This window comes from Spinacia oleracea, chromosome 3 (assembly GCF_020520425.1).
Source record: "Spinacia oleracea cultivar Varoflay chromosome 3, BTI_SOV_V1, whole genome shotgun sequence".
In the NCBI taxonomy this organism is placed as follows: Eukaryota; Viridiplantae; Streptophyta; class Magnoliopsida; order Caryophyllales; family Amaranthaceae; genus Spinacia; species Spinacia oleracea.
The window spans coordinates 110,500,982-110,521,985 of record NC_079489.1 but is presented as its reverse complement, the minus strand read 5'-3'; the positions used below and the strand labels follow the sequence as shown (position 1 = coordinate 110,521,985).

Below are 21,004 nucleotides of genomic sequence, written 5' to 3'. Positions count from 1 at the left end.
TTATTTATTTGGATGAAAAAACAAATGGAGTAGAATTGGTCAATAAAGTATGCTAGTATGCTACAAATAATAATAAAAAAATAGATCAATCAAAGATCAATTTCATTTGACTTGAAAAGTCTACAATTAAATCAACTCCATTATATATACATATATTTTTTTGCTAATAAACTCACTTCATTATACTTTTAGCCCCTAAAAGTTTCTAACCCAAAACTCAATGGGATCCCAAATTAAAATCATGAATATTAATGATCTAGGATTTTTTGGCATCTTCAAGGAGTCATTTAAGATTATCTTGACATGCCCCAAAATATTCATCCAAATCACCCTTGCCTTTAAACTTCCTCAATTATGCCTCTCCCTAGCCTATCTTTTGATTTCTAGGTGGATCTTTTCAAAATGGCCTACATATTATTGGCTTATAAGCATGGTTTGCATTATGCTTTCCACCATATTAAATTTACTTGCCGTTTCTGTTGTCACCTACACAGTTGCTTGCATATATTCTGATAGAGATTTTACGTTTAGAAAAGTCGTGAGTGTGGTTCCAAAGGTGTGGAAACGACTCGCGATCACTTTTCTATGCAACACTTGCATAATGTTTGTCTACCTTTTCATTTTTGCCTTAATAACAATCATATTCTTTATGTTGTTCTACGTAGCAAAAGGTGGGGAAATAGGGATAGGAATGACAACAATATTGTTGTTGATCGCCATAGCTATTTTATTAATGGCGGGTATTTCTTACATGAATATGATCTGGCAATTGGCTAATGTTGTTTCAGTATTAGAGAAGAGTCGTGGGTTTAAAGCCTTGAAGAGAAGCAAGGAATTGATCAAGGGCAAAATGGGAACTTCATTTGCTATGGTTTTGGTGATACTCCTTTGTACAATACCAAATGCGGTATTGGTTCAAAAATTGGCTGGATTTGGAACAATTGAGAGTGTTTGTTTAGAAATCTTTATAGCATTTTGGGGGACTTTAATTACCCTCTATGCCCTTGTTGTCCAAACAGTGTTTTATTTTGTGTGTAAATCTTATCACCGTGAGAATATTGACAAGTCCTCGTTGGCTGATCATCTTGATGAGTACCCCGAAGAATATGTGCCTTTGAAGACCCGACCGTATATGTGAAGATTGAAGACCAAGTATAGCTTCAAGGGCGTATTGGTAATTTTTCGTATGGGCTGTATTGTAACACGTATAACGATATACGGAGTAAATAATTGTGGCTTATTGAACACGGAGTAGTAGGTATACAAGTTCATGTGTGTCCCATAAGAAAGGGATTTGTATTTTAATTTGAATTCATTTGTATCAAAGAGGGCATTTAATATTGTGTAGAAGAAAACATTGCATAAGTATATCACTATATCAGTATAAGACTAGTTTTTATGCATACAATGATGTATTATATATGTGTGTCATTTTATATAAAATATTGTGATTATATAAAACAAAGGTTATATGAAATATATATATGTATGTTTAGATTAATGAAAAGTTTATATACTTTTTGTTTGAAATATTTTGTTCTAGATTTTTTGTACTTAAATGAATTTATCAAGTTAATAAGTGTATAATAGTAAAATGTACAGAGTACTTCTATTTCACAAGAGGGACACCCAAAAGTCAAACAAATAGGGAGTTACTTCCTGATCCGTTCCTAAAAGATGTTCCCGGTTTGAATTTTGGGTGAAAATTAAGAAAACTGGAATATTGGTTTGTATGGGTATATGTGTAATGATTGAGTGTAAGAGAAATGATAATGTGTAAGAGACTTGAATAAAGGTAGGAGAGAGAAATAATAAAGAAATAAGGTAAAACAAAGATATTTTATCATTTTAATATAAAAATCAGATTACATGTGAATAAAAACATGGAAATAGATAGGATGGCTTCAAAACTCGAGGCAGGTTACATCGTTGTCCACCAGCGACAAAAAGACCCCATACCCAGGGCAAAATTGTATTTTCGTTACATGAGTTGAAAAGTCAAACAAATTACTAAATATCGGCAATATGACAGTAATTGATTCAACAATGACAGTATTCTAAGACAACAATGACAGTATTTATGTAAACGATGATAATACTTATATAACACTTGTATACATACTTTTATCCATTCATTTAATATGCAACACTTTTATCCATTCATTTAAGTGGTCCCTTTACTTTTTCTATTTCATTACATTTGTATACATAATTTTCTTTTTTTGGGTGTTGTGACAGTATTTTAATACAATAATGACAGTATATATATAACATGACAATACTTGTATTACCGATGACAGTATATAACGAGTTAGCAACACTTGTACACATTTATTTAAGTGTGGGCCATCTTTCCAACTTTTTTTTAGGGTGGGTATGGGGTTTTTTTGTCGCTGGTGGACAGCGATGTAGACTACCTCTTCAAAACTCTCCTCCACCTTCACACCTCCTCCTCCCATCATCATCATCGTCATCATTAACATCATCTTCTCGTCTCTCTCACTGATTACACACAAAATGAACAATTTTTTTTTAAAATGTAACAATAAAATTAACCCCAAAATTCAGAACATAAAATTAACACACAAACATGAACAAAATTTGGCAACAATTCTACGAAAATGAACCCATAAATAATTAGCAAAAAATTCAAGAAAATTAACCCACAAATAAAATTAACCCAAAAAATTCAAGAACATTAACCCAAAAATTCAGTATATGAACCCATAAATAATTAGCAACAAAAATTCAAGAAAATTCAACAACAATTCTACGAAAATCAGAGATTAATCAACAAAAATTCAGAGATTAATCAACTAAAATTATTCAACAAATTCAACGATTCTCCGTGTGGATTATTCAACAAAAATTCAACAAAAGTATTCAACAAAAATTCAGTAAAATTCAGTGACAATTCAACAAAAATTCAAGAAAATTCATTGAAAATTCAAGAAAATTCAAGAAAATTCAACCCATAAAATTCGAAATATGCATGAACTTAGAAATAAAGATCAACCCAAAATTTGAAAAATCAACCCAGAACATAAGAAACATCAACCAAGAAAAATTCGAACATCAACCCAAAGAAACCGAATTTTTTTGAGGATTACCCAGAAATAATGACCCATAAAAATCGAAACATAAAATACCCATAAAAAAAGAAACATTAGAGGAAATAAAAAATCGAAAAATTCAAGAAAATTCTACCCGTCAAATTTCACCATCAATTCACGATTTTGAGGATTTAGAGGTCAAATTCGACCATGAAAACTCTAGATCTAGAATTTTTATGGTCGAATTTCACCATCTAAAGCCTTGAGCTAGAGTTTTTTTTCCGAAGTGTGGTGGTGGAGGCGGTGGAGGTGTAGTTGAGGTGGTGGTGGTTGCGGCAGAGATCTAGAATTTCACCATTTAAATTCGATTTCATGGTTGTCATTTGTCGAAAACCTTCATATTTGAAGAACACAAAGATTTTGGAGAAGAGAGAAATTTAGAGTTTTGATTTGTCAGAGAGATTTTGGAGGAGAGAGAGAAAAACGTGAGAGGAAGAAGGTGAGAAATAAAGAACAGTTGAGAAATCAGAGAGTTTTTGGAGGAGAGAGAAAAAATGTGGGAGGAAGAATGAGAGAAATGAGGAGAAAGATGTGAAAATGATGGGTTAAATGGAGGTGAGAGAGTGGTTTACGGGGAATGGTTAATGGATAAAATAAGGGAGGTGGGGAATTTTAGGTTAGAATAAGGGTAGAATTTTTAGGTATTTTGGTAAATAGAAGGGGATATAAGGGTATTTTGGGAAAAAAGTATGTCCGAAAATAGTATAGATTCAAATTGGGAAGAACATTTAGGAACGTCCGAAATAGAAACGGGAAGAAAATTTAGTAACAGAGGGAGTACCTTTTTTTGAACTAAAATTAGTTTATTGATATAAAGTCGTACGACTTCTACAAAAGAGTTATAGATCTATCAAATACATAACAAATCGGATAAAATAAATATCATTTTCATCAAAACTACGATCATTGCACGTCGAACATCTTGTATACTCTCTTTCACATCAATTTTTGATACAACCTTCAACAATGGGTTCATTCGATCTGTTGTAGTTTGAAATTGAATTAAATATGATTCAATTGATTGTAAACGTAGAACTGACATTTTTAGGTATACCACAAAAAATTCATCGACGAATCAAATTTTCATGTGAAATAAAATCTTCACTCATGCACAATAAATTTTACGATCCTAGAACCTAAGAAAAATTCCCACTCAAAGGAGAAGAAAAATCTTGTCTTTTGAGGGAGAAAAATTCCTCGCAAAAGGAGAAATGTTATTATGACTCTAAAAAACAAAAAAGAAACAAAAAACCAACAAGGAAACAAAGGTTGGGGCCTTCCACTAATGAAATCAATAGAAGCCCCTTCAAAAATCCGCAAATCGCTAATGGACGAGGCTAGCTAGCGAGAGAGGAGAGAGGGGAGTTTAACATTATGTGTGTTTTATTTCAAGATTTCTCGTATAGAATAGATATATCATACGTGGAGATTTATAGTAATACACCCCTCATTCCCTCAATTTATACAGGATAAAACTATACTCTAACCCTTTTTATGTCTAGAATTAATTCATTAGTGGCAATTTGTAAAGATTTACAAACATGTTTAGATGTTCATGGGCGCAAAATATAAATCTCATATTTACCACTAGAGATATGCAAAAATATCTGATTCGTATGATTTGATCTGAAATTCGATGATCCGATCCGAAATTTCGGATATCCGATTCGGTTTCAAGAATTAGGATATTTAAGATCGGATATCCGCAAAAAAAAAAAAATTCGAATTGAATACGGATCAACCTTCTTTCCATTTCGTATATCTGAAATATTTTAAAATTTAAACATAAACAAAAGAAAAATCTGATAATCCAATCCAAATGTTTGGATATCCGATCCGATTTTAAGGATCCGAAATTTCCGAAAAAACTTAGTGTAAAATGTGATTGTTTTTTTTTTGAAATTCAAATAGTTTTCTGATTTTCGGATATCCGATCCGTAAATTTTAGATACTTTCGAATCGGATTAGGATCACATTTTTCAGATCCGAAAATTTTGGATATCCGAAATTTTGGATATAGATCGGATCGAATCCGATATCCGAAATTGAACACCCCTATCTCCCATGTTAAATCTCACATAATAGAACCAACTTTTTTTTTTAATGTAGTTCTTATAATCACATACCTATACCTGAAATTAACCCGAGCAGATAACCAATTATGATTAGAAACAACAACCCACATTTAACCTGGAAAATGAAAATGATTCGAACCAAATACGAAATCGGCCTAAAATTGACTTTACCCGTATGATCTGATACCAAAATTGACCCGAACCAAGTACCCAGATTGAGCTAAACCGAAATAATTGAACAAACTTGACTTGGACGTATATTAGCTAGAAATATAGATGGTAATTGACAACTTTAACAAATTAGATAGTACTCCCTCCGTTTCTTATTGTTGTATCCGTTTCCATTTTAAGCGTTTCATATTGTTGTATCCATTTAGAATCTATTCTATTTTTGGACATATATTTTATCCTAAAATACCCTTACATTTCTATCTAATTACCAAAATACCTAAAGATTCTACCCATATTCCCACCTAATTTTCCCCACCCATAATATTTAATATTTTTCCCTTCCCCATATACCCACTCTCTCACCCCCTTTATCACCCATCATTATCACTCCTCTCTCTTACCTTATTTCTTTATTATTTTCCTACTCCTTTATTTATTATAATCTCTTACACCTAATCATTTCTCTTACACTCAATCATTACACTTATACCCATACAAATCAATATTCCAATTTTCTTAAAAACCACACCAGATTCCAAATGGATACATCAAAAAGAAATGGAGGGAGTAATTGACAAGTTTCTTAACAACCTAGGTTGTTAACATGACGTGATTTAGCCCGAAAAAATCCAATATGACCCAAAACCTTGACCCAAATCGACCATTCATAATTAGAAATTAATCCGATACTTGAATTAAACAGATCCAAACTCGTACCTGGACCAAGTAGGAGTTACCTAAAAGGAACCGAACCAAATTAAATAGTAGTGGATATTGTCTTAATCAATTCCCAACAATAAATTTCCCCGCGACAATGATCAAGCAAAAGGGATTGGTACCATAAAAGTATGTAGGCCCACACAACCCACTCACGCCCGCACCCCGATTCCCCAAGACCCAAGTCTTGAGCCAGTCGCACACACGTTAACAAGATCTTCCTTGCATGCACTTTCTAAAACAATAAGAGTTCTCATACTATAAATCTATGTGAAACCCCATATTGTTCACATATGAGTTGTCCCATATTGGAGAATGAGGGGAGAAAATACCATATTATAAGCTTGTGGAGTTACTCTAATTATTGCCAATTGATTTTAATGTGAAACCTAAATTAAACTTATAAGTGAACCGAACACTAGTTCTCCATATTGAATTACCCAGACCCATTTCATATTTCTTTGAAATTTAACAATCTACTATACATAAATAAAGAAATAGTTTAGTATTCTAGCAATGTGAAACTTTCTTACTTTTCACTCGTTTCATTTGGTTTCTCATAATTCCAACCCATAATTCATCAAAAACTAAATTTTCAAGTGGATTCAATTTATGGCATGGTACGATTTTCCCGACGTTCTCACACCATCATAGGAACTTTCGTACTTCGTATGATAAGATTTTTCAAGTACTAGTTGTTGGTCGACGCGCTATCGCACGCCGTTTCCCAAGGTAGTCAAAAATTAATAGTGTAATCTATACCTAGTATTTAATACCTACAAAACCATATATACAACATGTCACTTTGTTGTTATTATCTTATTCTTCTACCTGCCACATGTCTTCTCTTCTTACTATCTATCTTCCTTTTTCGGTTTCACCCCTAACCTTTTGAGTCCTTAGTCTTTCCATATTCCCCTTCCATTCATCTCCAGCCTTTACTCTCTCATTTAATCCATTTAATTTACACTTAAAATTAAAACCTTAATTTACTCCTCTCCTCTTCAATTGTGGTATTCATCTGTTTTGTACGAAATAAATAATTGTTAGCCTTTTATTTATTCACGAATCATTTAATCTATTAATTAATAGAGAATTTAGTCCAAAATATTTGGGTTTCTCTTTTGTAATCACATGATCGTCATAAATAAATATGAGGTAGCTACTCTATATATTTGTTTGATTTGCGTGGCTACTAGAATGGGGAGTTTATGGGAGTTTATATGTACGCAGTAAGGTTCTATATTTTGTGGTTTTTTAAAATTTTAATCTTTAGTTCATGATAATTGTGTGAATTCGTGTTCACTATTAATGTAACTTTTATAATTATGTGAATTCGGTGTTAACTTCCTTTTCTATCTTATTCATCTGATTGATTAATTGTTTAAATTGAGTGTTTTTCATTGAATTTAAGGTTAATTGATTAGTTAGTGACGATTACAGAAAACATACAACTGGAGTTGCTACAAAAACAAGCATCTTAACCAGGTTATTCAATTTTTTTTGGAAGATTTGGGGTTTTATGCAATTAATGTGGTTAATTATATGATATTAGAGAAATTTGAGATTGGTTAATAAAACTTCACGTACATGAGATTAGAAAAATTGGAGGGACTGACAGTTTCTAATTGAACCTTGAGGAAAATTGCCCAAAATTACTCAATTTACTTCATAAACTTCTTCATGGGCATTGTAAAAGGCAGGTTAGATGGTCTTTTTTGGATTTCCAAAAATTAGACATCGAAATAAAAACATGAAGCTACCACTTGGTAGGTTGTTAAGAAATACATAATAATATTTAGGTATACATATAGTTTTGGAATATAGAGTGAAATTGTAGCTATTTTATAAAATAGTACGTCCGAGTAAAAGACTAAAAGAAGCACTCGGTCACTTTAAATAGATGATCTTAGAAGATTAGATTGTACCTAGCGGCTTAACTTACAAAGTTTGATACTTCGTACTTTGATTAACTTCTTTGGCAGGGAAGAGAAACTTAAAGAAGCATTATTTTTTCTTAAGGAAATGAAAGAGGTAAGCAGCAGAGAAAGCTTTACAAATACTAAAAATATTGCTCGGAGAAAGTGACGTGTGTATGCAACAGATGTTTAACATAATAATATTGATTTAGTTGGTTGCTTTAAAAAATGATAATTATAATTTGGTGGAAAATGTTATTTGATACTCCATAATTATCTTTAACTCTGTATACCACGAAAAAATAATAACCATTCACATAAAAAATTCCGTGCATTGCACGGGCTCAAAGACTAGTTATTTTTAGTAAAGTATCTCAATTATGGTTAATAAATGTTTATTAGGAGAAAAGAACATATAGCTTAGGAACTACTAACACTTGTATTTGTCGAGATTGCATATACTATCTTGTTCAACACTTAATTCTAACTCACGAGGATTCGAAATGATAAAGTTACAGTAATATTATTCAAATATAAGAGGTATATAAATAATAACTAAGTTCTAAGAAATATAGTCATTAACGCAATAAGCTACAGTTTTAGTTACCTAATCATGGGAAACACACTACTTACGTTCCATATTATATTTTCACAGATAGAAGCAAAGCCTTTCTGTTGAAGGGCTAGAACTCAATAACAAGTACTTAATCAATCCTTAAAATAGAAGGATGCTGAGCAAAACTAAAAACCACTACTTCCTCTTCCTCTTTCTCACCCTTCGCGTCTTACTTACGAGTAATATTATCATTATTATGCATATGGTTCGTCATGTGCTTATCTTCAGAACTGTTATTCAGAATAATTTACCCATTTTTTTTATTGAAATGCACTAAGAATTATTCAACCATCATAAATAATATCCATAATAAGATGACAACAAATACTTCATTAATGTTCCACTGCAAGTAGCTTTAGTTTTCATTGCAAAAGAACGACCAAGATCTTACTATCAACACAATTAGCTTTCATTAAAAAAAATTATTACAATTAGCAATTTCATATAACATCAACATTCAATTACATAAAACAGAAGATAAAAAAACCAAAAAAGGACCAGCGCTTCTTGATCACCATATCAAGTCTGCAAACTGCTTGATCACCATGTCAAGTCTGCACACTGCAATTCTTCACTTTGCCAAAAACAAAAAAATATTTCTGCAGTAAGACAATAAAATAAATTAGAAAAAAATTGATCAGGCCAACCAACCAAAAATCGCGAGAGAAGTATTTGTGATTTATGATCAAAATATACAATCAAGTATTCTAAAACATCATAATCAGTTTCCAAAAAAACCCAAGCAATAGGCTTTTATCTTCATCGGTTTCAAACTTGACAAACGGAAAGAAACAATGAGAAATAGGCTTTTATAGTGCAGAAATAAGGCCAATGCTTACATCTCATCCGTTCTGCCAAAAACAACATTTACTTGTAAGTTTTAATTATCATAATAAGCTAGATGAAATTTCATTTCAATGAAAACTACATAAGAATATTTTTGTGTTGTCTCTCAAGAGACCAGGTTGAATCTACATCCTCACTGAAGCAACTCAAAAGCTGTGACGAGAAAATGAAAAGCTGGATAAAAAAGGACCATATAAGTTATAACAACTAAGGTTTTGAGGCTGGAATTGTTAATTCACTAAACAGTCAAGGATGGGGCTTAGAACAGAACCAACAGGTGCTGTTATTTTTCAGCAGAAAGCTCGAGAGCACGGAAGAAAACTGTAAATCCAGTAAGTTGTATCTATGATTCTTTGGATTGAAAGAAAGCTTTTCTTAATATAACTGGATTTCTACTGCTTCGCAATGTTAATAATGCAAGCTTACTTCCCAAACGCCTGAGACTGAACTTCCTATTTGCCTTATACTGTTTCTCCACCTAACAACTAAAATCAGGAGGAAAAAAGGGTAAAAAATTGGCAAAACATAGCACAAACTGCCAAGGAAGTTTTAGACATTGTATCAAATACATCTGAAACATGCATCAACAATAACCCAATGCCTCTAGAGATTGAGGCTCCCACCCTTGGCAGGGAAAGGGAGTCGATTTCATGTAGTTCTTCCCTTCCGTTATCACAGTTTAGTGAATTCAATTTGATGAACCAGGAAACCCCTTTGCTTAAAGTAGGCATAAGTCACAATCAAACCAGTAAAAGACCTTACATATGGCCCTGTCCAATATCTCTCCAAGGTGGGTAAAGTAAAACTCCGACATTACTGAAGTTCAAAATCAACAGCGAAACCCAAAATGTAACCCTAATCTACTAAAATTCCTACACAAAGTCACTAAATATTTGCAGAAATTCAAGTTCAAAAATACAGTAGAAGTTCACTCAAAATTCCAGAGTAATTCGAGAGCAACAGTTCACTTGAAAATTGCATTACCTAAAGAAAAAATTCACAAATTATACATGCAGGTAGCAATTTTAAATTAAATTTGTAGCAAATAAGACAAATTATACATTGAGAATTATCAAATTTCAGCAGAAAAAAAAAACGAATTAAAAGCTAATACCTAACCATTTCGAGCTTAAAAATATAAAAAGATCGAGAAAAGTTACTTGATTTTGATAGAGATCTTCAAAGAAATTAGCAAATTAGTAAGAAATTGGGGAAATTTGAGAATTGGGGGTGAAATTTGAGAAATATTAGACAGAAAATTAATCAGTACGTAGAAAGAGGAAGGGAAGAGATAGAAAATCACGGGTGATAGGGATTAATTCATAAAAGTAATGACTGGCCAAGATTTCAGTAAATCAATGGTAAGATTGAGGTTCTCATGTTAAGAGAAGTTCTCACCTTAAGGTGGTTCTCACGTGAACCTAAGTATGAGCTACTTTGGGTTTGAGGAATTTTGATTCTTTGTTTTATAGTGTTTGTCACTTTGTCCTAGTTCACTCTTCACAAAGATTAAGAACTGAAGGAAAACACCAAAAGGGAACTTAGAATAACTATAATACACATTAAAAGCTTAGAGAGGCAGTGGGAAATCTAGAGTCAGTTGAAATACGATAACAGTGAAATGACAGTCATTATGAAACACAAGGAGCTCGGAGCTCCTTTGCTCAAGGCATGCTTGGATTGGGGTTATTGCATTATGGGGTAATTAAGATAAAACGTCGAAAATGAAGATGGGTTTGGGGGATGGTTGAATGGATGACCTAGAGATAATGCAAAGGGGGAGGGAAGGGGGGTCATTACCATCTTTTTGGGGACAATACATTACGCTAGGGAAATAGTGAGTTCCCATTGCATGCTAGATCTCAACAATTCATAGCACGACAATACCTCACAGTAATGCAGAAAATTCTTGAATCTCATAATAATAGACTTGTCCTCCTGACTCTATCAAATTGCATTCACCCCAGTGATATTTAAAGCTAAGTGATATGAGCAGCGCAAAATGCGCTGAATATATTAGACTCCAACTCTGAATGAGAGTATATATAAATATTTCCCCTAAAAATCCTCCCCTCCACAAAAATAATTACAAAGAACGTATTAACACATCTTCTACAATTTTCCTATCATCCATAACTTTATTATGCACCTATTTTCTATCTAAAAATGTCCATTATATTGTTTTTTTTTTATAAGAGCACAATTAGATTTATAGTCCATGAACATTTTTAGATAGAACTGTAACACTTTCATATAATTACTACACACCTCTAATTGAATAAGCCAACTGTTGGCCCCTGACCCAAACCCACGATCCCAATGAGAAGCAGGCAATGTTCCATCCAAGCAAACTGTAAAAATAAAGACATCACAAATAGAAGTTAGAGTGAAATATGATTGAGCGTGAAGTCCAAGAAAACTTGAAGTGAACAACTAAAGACTAAAATCATTAACCTCATCATGAAGTATTTAAAAACAGGACATTGATTCAATAACAAATTATTTATGGATAATTCAGTAATATGCATCTAATTACCCAATCAACAGTAGAAATGCTATTCTTCTTGTTATGACTTGCCTTCCACTTTCCAAATACTCTAATCTGGGTTAAGCCTTCTTCCACTCTCGTCCCTGCACACCAATATAATATTAATAAGCAAGATTCTAGCTATAACCAAGCGGGCGTTCTTTATAGATCAAATTGAAGGAGAAACAATTCTTAAAGCGTTGAGTACAGCTGCACACTTTTCCACTCTATGCAGTCTACTCACTGGTTTTTTTTTACCAGGACACTAATCTGTATTTTATCAACGGGACAACCTATAATTATTCTAGTATCAATCAACATTCAATGCCAATAACAAGGGTTTATCACAAACAGCTAAAACAAGAGTTTATCACAATCAGCTAAAACAATAGTTTATCACAAACAGCTAAAACAAGAGTTTATTATATTCAGGTAACATTACCATATATATAGTCTCTTCTCATATCATCTCAAATTCGTTTCTTTTCCACTGCTGGTCTGCAGATCGGATTGGAGCATCTGTGATTTCATAAGTCCCTTTGGGTTGGAGGGCATCTTTGTGACGTTGTAATCTGATCTCCGAACAGCGCATCGCGAATTTTGTTACACTGTGAAGCAACTGCCTTATTAGTCTGTACAGAAACATTAATAGTGCAGGCTATATGTAAAAGCATATTGTATATGAATACCTCCATGAGATGAGAGGCGATGCGACATAGGGAATTAGGTTATTTACTTTAATAACATGGAGATATAGATTTTCATATCAATGGGAATTTATAAACCCTAAGATTCTCCTTTACCCACTACACTCAATAAAAACATGACCTAAACAAACTACACAGAAACAGGTATGTGGAAAATTTTGTAGGATCGCGATAAAAAGAATGTCTTTTATACTATTTTGAAAACTAAAATGAATGTCATTTTAACAGTATATAATGAAAAATGATAAATAGTTAATATATATTCATGTTTTAACCATAAACAAAATATGATAACGGACAAACCCTAAGCAACTTAATCAGTACTGCTGTCAATTTAGCCATGAGATACACTCGAATTAACTGCAAGGTCTTTTATATGTTTTGCTAAAAAATTGCGTTTTTGTAACATAATCCCGACCCTAATTAGTAGTTAGTACAATCACGCATTTTTTGAGCAGTTTATTTATATCTCAGCAGTTTTCAACCGGTTTTTCATTCAACACTACCCCAGGTCTGTCAAACAAAAATCAGCTGCCCAAAATATACCATTTTCAGTATTACTTTTCCATTGTACAAGAATTACCAACACAGTTCTAACATGCTTAAAATTGTTGCTAGCAGTTCTAATTTTCTTTTCTTTTTGGTTCAATTCATGAAAACCATACTCGATTTTAAGGCATTACAATGTGCTCCAAAATTCAAGCAACAAAAAACAAAATAATAAGCTTACAATTAATGTGCTCGCAATGCGTCCTTAGTTGAAATACTTCCTGAGTTCCTGCCAAGACAAAGAAATCTGGTTAATTAGCAGATTATCAAGTGTTTACAAAACAAAGAATCTGCAATTATCGGATGATTATCAAACAATGTACAGAAAGGAAAGGCACTGAACATCTTAATTCCAAAACAATGTACAAAAACCACTCCATATTAAAATAACACCAAGAAACCATTAATAATTCAATTAAAACAACTAATATTGTATGTGATACAGTAGCATATTAGAGAAAAGTAAGCTTACCCATACTCAAAACTAATGTATAGATATGAGAAAACTAAGAGAATCAATAGACGTGTTAGGTTTCAGAACAAAATACCCGGGAGTTAGGCAGGAAGATAAGTGTGGCAGATGCCAGAACACGGGGATGCGGCAGATGCCAGAACACGGGGTTGCGGCACGCGCAGAAGGTGACATAGTGGATCAAAGAATTTAGTAATGGACATTGGCCTTTGGAATTTGGACTGGTTCAAGCTCCGACTGACACCCTGTCAAAAGAACCCTATAAAAAATTTATATACACACAAATCCTAGAAATAATAGCAAATTTATTCAAATATAGTTTTTAAGAAACGAAAAAAGCAAACTCCAATAATCTAAAATAGTCGGAGCAATAACTGGAAAAAAGTAAAGAAAATTTATAATCAATACCATTGTGAAGACCGGTGCTAGCTTCAACAATGTTGATGTTGAAGAGAACGCCTTCATATCGAAATTCAGACTTGGTGGTAAAGCTAATCAAACTGTCAAGGTATGAATGTAGATCTTCGATCATTGAAAATTCACATATGGTTTTCATATGACTGGTTACATTATTTGTGAGCCCACTACTTTTGCGCCTAGCTGAAACCAAGAAGCCCCTGCATTAACTGAAAGAAGTACCATATCACCATTGATTTTGCAAACTTAGTTGTATACATATTATACTAATGACACCAAAAAAAACTTATGCAGCTAAAAAGATCCTCAATTAAGTTCCAAAAATACAGAAATTGAAAGAGAAACTTAATACGATGAGGAAAATTGATCTAAAAAATGAAGAAAAAATGAATATCGCATGAACTATGCCCCATTTCCTACATGATACATTGTACTAATCTATGCCAAATGGTTAGTGTAATAGTCTCCAAAGTCCGAGTAAGTATAATTCCAATCCACTTAATTGATTATAGTCTAGGGCACTCGAACCTTAATCTACTGAAAACAAATGCAATGACTGTATTAACATTAAGAAACTTTCTTAAACCTTAATCTACTCGAATGTAATCTACTTCAACCACATACAGTCCCAATCCCTCTCCAAACCCACTTTGTAGTTTCTTCTGGTTATAGAGCAACTTCAATAAGTATCTACACATTGACGCACTACCAATAGGTATCTGTGAAACATCCACCTATTGGCAACTAATATTCAAATAACCCGCAAGCACAAGAACAGTCAACTCACGACTAAAATTTGATGCTCCACTGAAGGACCTGAACTTCATAATACACTCTTAACATATAACTACTTAAAAATGCATTCATGTCATATAACAAAAACGAGCCCAACCCTCAAATTCTTCAAAATAATTAGCTGGAATAAATCAATATGAATCTAGTCGCAATGAAAATATGATGTACAAATACGCCAAAATTGAAACAAATCCAGCAACTTCATTCTGTATTAACAACTGAAATCCATCTCATATTATACCCCCAACACACTACATTAGCATTATGATCGACATTATTAGCTTACATAATTGTAAAAGACAAATATTTTGTATAATATCTTCATCAATCAAGCTATCATTATGAAAAAAGTGACGAGAGAAAGGACCTGATCTAAGATTTTTCTTGATATCATCAACAGTAGGGCAAGCTTTACCGCCCAAAGCAGACAACAAGCAAGCGGCAACAATCTTCATCTCTGCAACACAAATTACTCTAATTTATTTAAATAAAATCAGATTAACAACTTAGAAATCACTTGATGATGTAAAGATGAAGATTGATATACCTGGTGTTGGATTCGGGTTCGAGAGAGTGGGAAGAAGCAAAGGGGGAAAATCAGATCTGCAGAATATACATAAGAATGAGGCCTCACCTATACATCACATGAAACAAAATCAATAGTCCTGGATAAATAATGAAAAAACAAAAGGCTGACCTCCGATGGGAGATCGCCATACTGAATATCATAAACAATCAACAAAAATAGCTTAAAATTGCATCAAATTGATCAAAACATCGCAAAGATCTGACCTTTTCTAAAGAATCGAAAGTTCAAAACCCTAATTTTGCAAAAAACGTTCATCGCAGTTTGTAATTAAGAATGTAGAGTTTCGATTTGAAATTGATAGTTAGGAGTGAGAATGGTTTGGTAGTTGATGGAGTGAATTATGAAAAAAAGAAATGGAAGTTTAGAACCCCAGAAAATGAGTAGGTCGAATGGCTGAGAGCCTGGGAGTGTGTGTGCAGAGAAAATGAGGAGAGATAAAAGAGATGAATATCAGGGAGAGATAGGCAAGAGAGCTACGCGGAAGGTGGCAAAAGATGAGGAGGGCAAAAATGAAATTGTTAAGGAGATTGTGGGCAGTTCCGTCACTATACTATTGGATGAATAGTAAACAACAACTCCTCACTTTTAAAAGGGTGTTAGATACGCGGAGTTGACTTGTATTCAAACTAAGTGATGTAGAAGTATTATATTAGGACAAACCCCTTCACTCCAAACTACTTCTCATCCACACTTCTTACATTATCCAAAGTCAAAAAATGGCATCTATACTATTACTAAAACTCCAAGGTAAGGAATGTCTTCTTGCCACATGCCGCTTCCTATTATCGATGACATGTCGCATCGTCATCTTTGACATGTCATGCATCTCATATAATTTTCTTGATCTTGAAAAAATGTTAGTTATAGGTTTCAAACCAGTGACCTCTCATTTGTTAGTCACATATTTTAACCACTACGCCATAATTCATTTTGTTGTTTCTTGTACGTGCACACAATTATATTAAGTCAATATAATGAGAAAAATAATCTGAACCATTTATTAATAGTCTCGATCACATCACTAATTAGTCAGTACTTTTACGAGTTAGTAATCCTTACATGTTAAAATTTATTAAAGCATACTCAAAGCAAGATATATTGTAATGCAACAAATTAAATTAGATTCAAAACGAGTTATATAATAATCTAATTAATCCATTTTTCTATTATACGGGGCATCGCCCGGGGCACTAACTAGTTCCAAATTAAAACAATAGAAAACGAGCAAGAAGATCTTCAATTCCTAGAATTTTTTAGTATCTTCAAAGAATCATTCAAGATAATTGTTATCCCACTTTTTGGACTAACGACATAACTTCTTTGACGTTTGATCATATCATGTCGACCAGGTACTGTCGTGTCACAGGTAGCATCGTGTCGGACGAACAGGTCGGACGCAACATCAGGTGACGAGGTATAGGCGACATAAGACCAACGATAGAGGATAGACGAAGAGTGACCTGCGACAATAGATAAAGCGACTAAGAGAAGATAGGTCAAGATCCAAGCCCAAGGCCCAAGGTGTGCAGCGCCGTCAAGCAAACATAATAGGTCAAATAAGCCACCCAAGATCTCGGAAGTGGTTGAAGACAAACAGAGATCATGGAGACAACGGTCGATTAACAGACTCCTATCACTACAAGAAAGGGTAGTATTAACGACGGGAAATCCCGTCGTTAAAGGTCAATAATTGTTGATTAACGACGGGATTTTCCGTCGCGAACCCGTCATAAAAGGGGGCCGTCGTTAATGGAAAATACCGTCGTTAACCCATCGTAAAAGACATTTGCGACAGTTATTCCCGTCGTTGTTGGGTTGTTATCCCTGTCGCAAAACCCTTTTGCGACGGGATTTTTACCCGTCATTATTAGATTGTCATAAAAGATACAAATTTTTCTAGTGTATCTTCTAGGGATCCCATCAATTGATAATGCCGTTGGACTTCACCTGTATAAGGACGTAGCAGCTACCTTAGAAGACACAAGTTAACTCAAGATCTCAAGCGATAGAACAAGCACTATATTTCAGTCATCATTGTATTCGTTATTTTCCTTTTGAAAGCTTAAACAATTACTTAGTTATTTCTTAGGAAACGAAGTGGATTGATAGCCTCATAGCTATCCGCGGTTTTTTTTACCTTATTCCTAGGTTTTCCGCGTCAACATCTCCTTGTGTCGTCTCTCTCTTTATTCGTTTTTTGCATTCATTACTTAGTTAGTGTCGACCCAAGCCAAGTGTCGCCCCTAGACGAAATTTGGCATAAACAGTTTGGCGCCGTCTGTGGGGGCATTAACTAGGTTTCACACAGAAAATCCCCTCTCTCAAAATGGCTCTCGGAGATATGACACTCCCAGAGATGAAGGCGGCCTATGACAAGGCCCAAACGAAGCTGGCTCGAGAAAAAGCAGAAAAGGCCCGTGTCTTGGCCCAGAACGAGCAGCTCGCGTCCGAAAATCTGTCCTCCAAAGCATCTGTTGAGACCTCTAGAAAGAGCTAAAATCCCCAAAGAGCACCAAGTACCAGTCGCGTTACAAACCCGGTGGAAACACAAAGAAGCTGACATTTGAAAGGCCCGATGAGTTCGAGGATCTGACCGACGAGGAGGAGGCCCACGAGGAAGAAAAAGGAGCGACACCTGACCCTGTGACCCGACGCCTGAACAAGATGGAAACGCATATGAAGAAGCAGTGTTTGTTCATGTTGAAACTGATGACCAAGCTGCCAGGAGCACCTACTCTAGTGGAGACAGAACCGACCGACGGATACGCAACATCACCATTATGTGAGGCGATCGCCAGGGTAACAGTCCCGCATCAGCTTCGACTCCCTATTTGGACCACCCTCTACGACGGAACGTCCGATCCTTACAGGAACGTCAACTTCTACAAGCAACGAATGTGGCAGATCGGCATCCCGTACGACCTGGTTGAACCTGTCATGTGCAAATATTTTGGAGGTACCCTCGACAGAGAAGCTCTGGAATGGATCATGAACATCACCCCCGAATCCATATCCTGCCTTGCTGATCTCATCAACGCCTTCTATCAACAGTTCGCTAGCAGTCGCCAGCTGGAAAAGCAGACGAATGACCTCTATCGGTTGGCCCAAGGACCAATCGAGTCGGTACGCGATTATTTTAACCGTTTTAATTGTGAAAAAATTAGCATAAAAAACTGTGATGTCAAGACAGCTATCGAAGCATTCACGAGAGGTCTCATCCCCAACTCGGAGTTGTACCGGGAGATCACCAAATATCCCTGCGCAACCTTCGAGGAGGTCAGATCGAGAGCCACTGCCCAGATGCGGATCGAGGATGACGAAGTTACACGGTCGACAGCACCACGATCAGCAGGGGGCATCAGCGACAGGCGGTCGTACACCCCGAGGAACAACAACCGGCGGCACTAACCATACAACCGCCAAAAACGGGTACAAAATGTCAATCAGTATAATGATACTAACAATGTTTATAGGAATCAATGGCCCGACCACCCCGACATCTCTGAATATGGCTTCAATGTCGACATCGGAGGCGTCTTCAACACCCTTCAAAATGTAGGTGGAACTGTCATATGGCCTAGGAAGAGCGACAAACCAGATTCCATGAAAGACATGAGGAAATGGTGCGAGTTCCACCGTGACAACGGCCACAAAATCGAGGAGTGCATCTCCCTTAAAAAGGAGATCGCATATCTTCTGAAACGGGGGCACCTGAAAGAGCTGCTGAGCGACAAAGGGAAGGAGACATACAACAAGGAGAAACCCGCCCAACCCGACCCAGCGAAGAGCAGCGACCGACCGACCCCGCCTAAATTTAACAAAGTGGTAAACGTTATTTCTGGTGGTTCAGATATTTGTGGACTAACTTCTTCTGCAGCGAAAAAGATTAACAGGGGAGAATCTGAAGCCGTCAAAGAGGGGCAGACTGAGGATGAGATCGCACTCGACAAATCCCTAGCAGCAATGTCAATCACCTTCGACGACTCAGATTCAGTGGACGCACATCAGGAACATCATGACGGATTGGTAATATCGCTCCCAATAGGCAACGCTCTAATTAAAAGGATACTGATCGACAACGACAGCTCGACAAACGTACTGTTCTTGGAGGCCCTACATGAAATGGGGCTCGAGGAAAAGAACATTGTCAGGAGATCGACAGTCTTGGTAGGGTTCAATGGAGAATCGCTGCGAACAGTCGGAGAGATATCATTACCCACATATGTAGAAGGTGTCAACATCATGACTAAGTTCAACGTCGTCGGCTGCCCATCAGCATACAACGTCATCTTAGGGAGACCATGGATCCACAAAATGAAAGCAGTAATAAAATTCCCAACCAAATGGGGTGTCATGGAGATCAAAGGACAGCAAAGGGAAGCAAAGAAATTCTATGAAACTGCGCTGAAACCATTAACATCATCCATCTAGCAATTACAGCCAGGGTCGAAAGCAGATGAACCGGACGACCAACAGATCGATGAGATCGTACTAGACCCGACAAAGCCAGACCAAGTCGTACGGATCGGAGCGTCGCTGCCTGACAACATCAGAAGTCAGATGGTAGCGTTCCTAAGAGAAAACTTGGACTGCTTCGCCTGGTCGCATGAGGACATGATAGGAATTAGCCTGGACGTCATTACCCACAAACTCAACGTCGACCCCAACTTTAAGCCAGTAAAACAGAAACGAAGTTCGCACCTGAAAGGAATAAGATCATAGATGAAGAGGTTCAGAAATTGATAGATTCGGGGAAGATCAGAGATGTTAAGTATCCAGACTGGTTAGCAAATGTCGTCATCGTCAGCAAGAAGAACAGGAAATGGAGAGTCTGCATCAACGTCACGGACATCAACAAAGCGTGCCCCAAAGATCCGTTCCCTATGCCGCACATCGACGCCATGGTCGACACCACCGCCGGTCACGAGCTACTCACTTTCATGGACGCGTACTCGGGCTACAACCAGATCCTCATGCACCCGGAGGATCAAGAAAAAACATCTTTTGCAACAGTTAGAGGAATTTATTGTTATAAAGCCATGCCTTTTGGTCTTAAAAATGCAGGTGCGACGTACCAACGACAGGTCGACAAAATGTTCAAAGATCAACTCGGAGACACGATGGAGGTCTACATCGACGACATGCTGGTGAAATCAAAGAAAGCGGACGACCACGTCGAGCACCTACGACAGTCCTTCGAAATATTTAGGAAATACGGTATGAAACTTAACCCAACTAAATGTTCTTCTGGAGTATCTGCAGGAAAATTCTTGGGCTACATCGTCACCCAACGAGGAATCGAAGCAAGTCCCGACCAAGTACGTGCAATCATCAACATCCAATCACCCAGAAACATAAAAAAGGTACAACGCTTGACACGGAGAGTGGCAGCATTAAACCGTTTCATCTCTAGGTCGTCAGACAAATGTCTTTTATTCTACGACGTTTTATGCAAAAACAAAGGTTTTAATTGGTATGACGACCACAAAAC

General features: G+C 35.7%; 2 protein-coding genes across 2 annotated transcripts; both read left to right on the top strand.

The window, feature by feature from the left end:
* The first annotated feature begins 733 nt into the window (after positions 1–733).
* On the top strand, positions 734–1,138 carry LOC110790294 (uncharacterized). The gene has a single exon (XM_021995077.1). It carries the CDS (start codon positions 734–736, stop codon positions 1,136–1,138), a length of 405 nt encoding a protein of 134 aa, XP_021850769.1.
* A 17,039-nt stretch (positions 1,139–18,177) lies between these two features.
* Positions 18,178–19,944, top strand: LOC110790295 (uncharacterized). Its single transcript, XM_021995078.2, has 2 exons — positions 18,178–18,887; positions 18,987–19,944. Exons 1-2 carry the CDS (start codon positions 18,178–18,180, stop codon positions 19,942–19,944), a joined length of 1,668 nt encoding a protein of 555 aa, XP_021850770.2.
* The last annotated feature ends 1,060 nt before the right edge of the window (positions 19,945–21,004 follow it).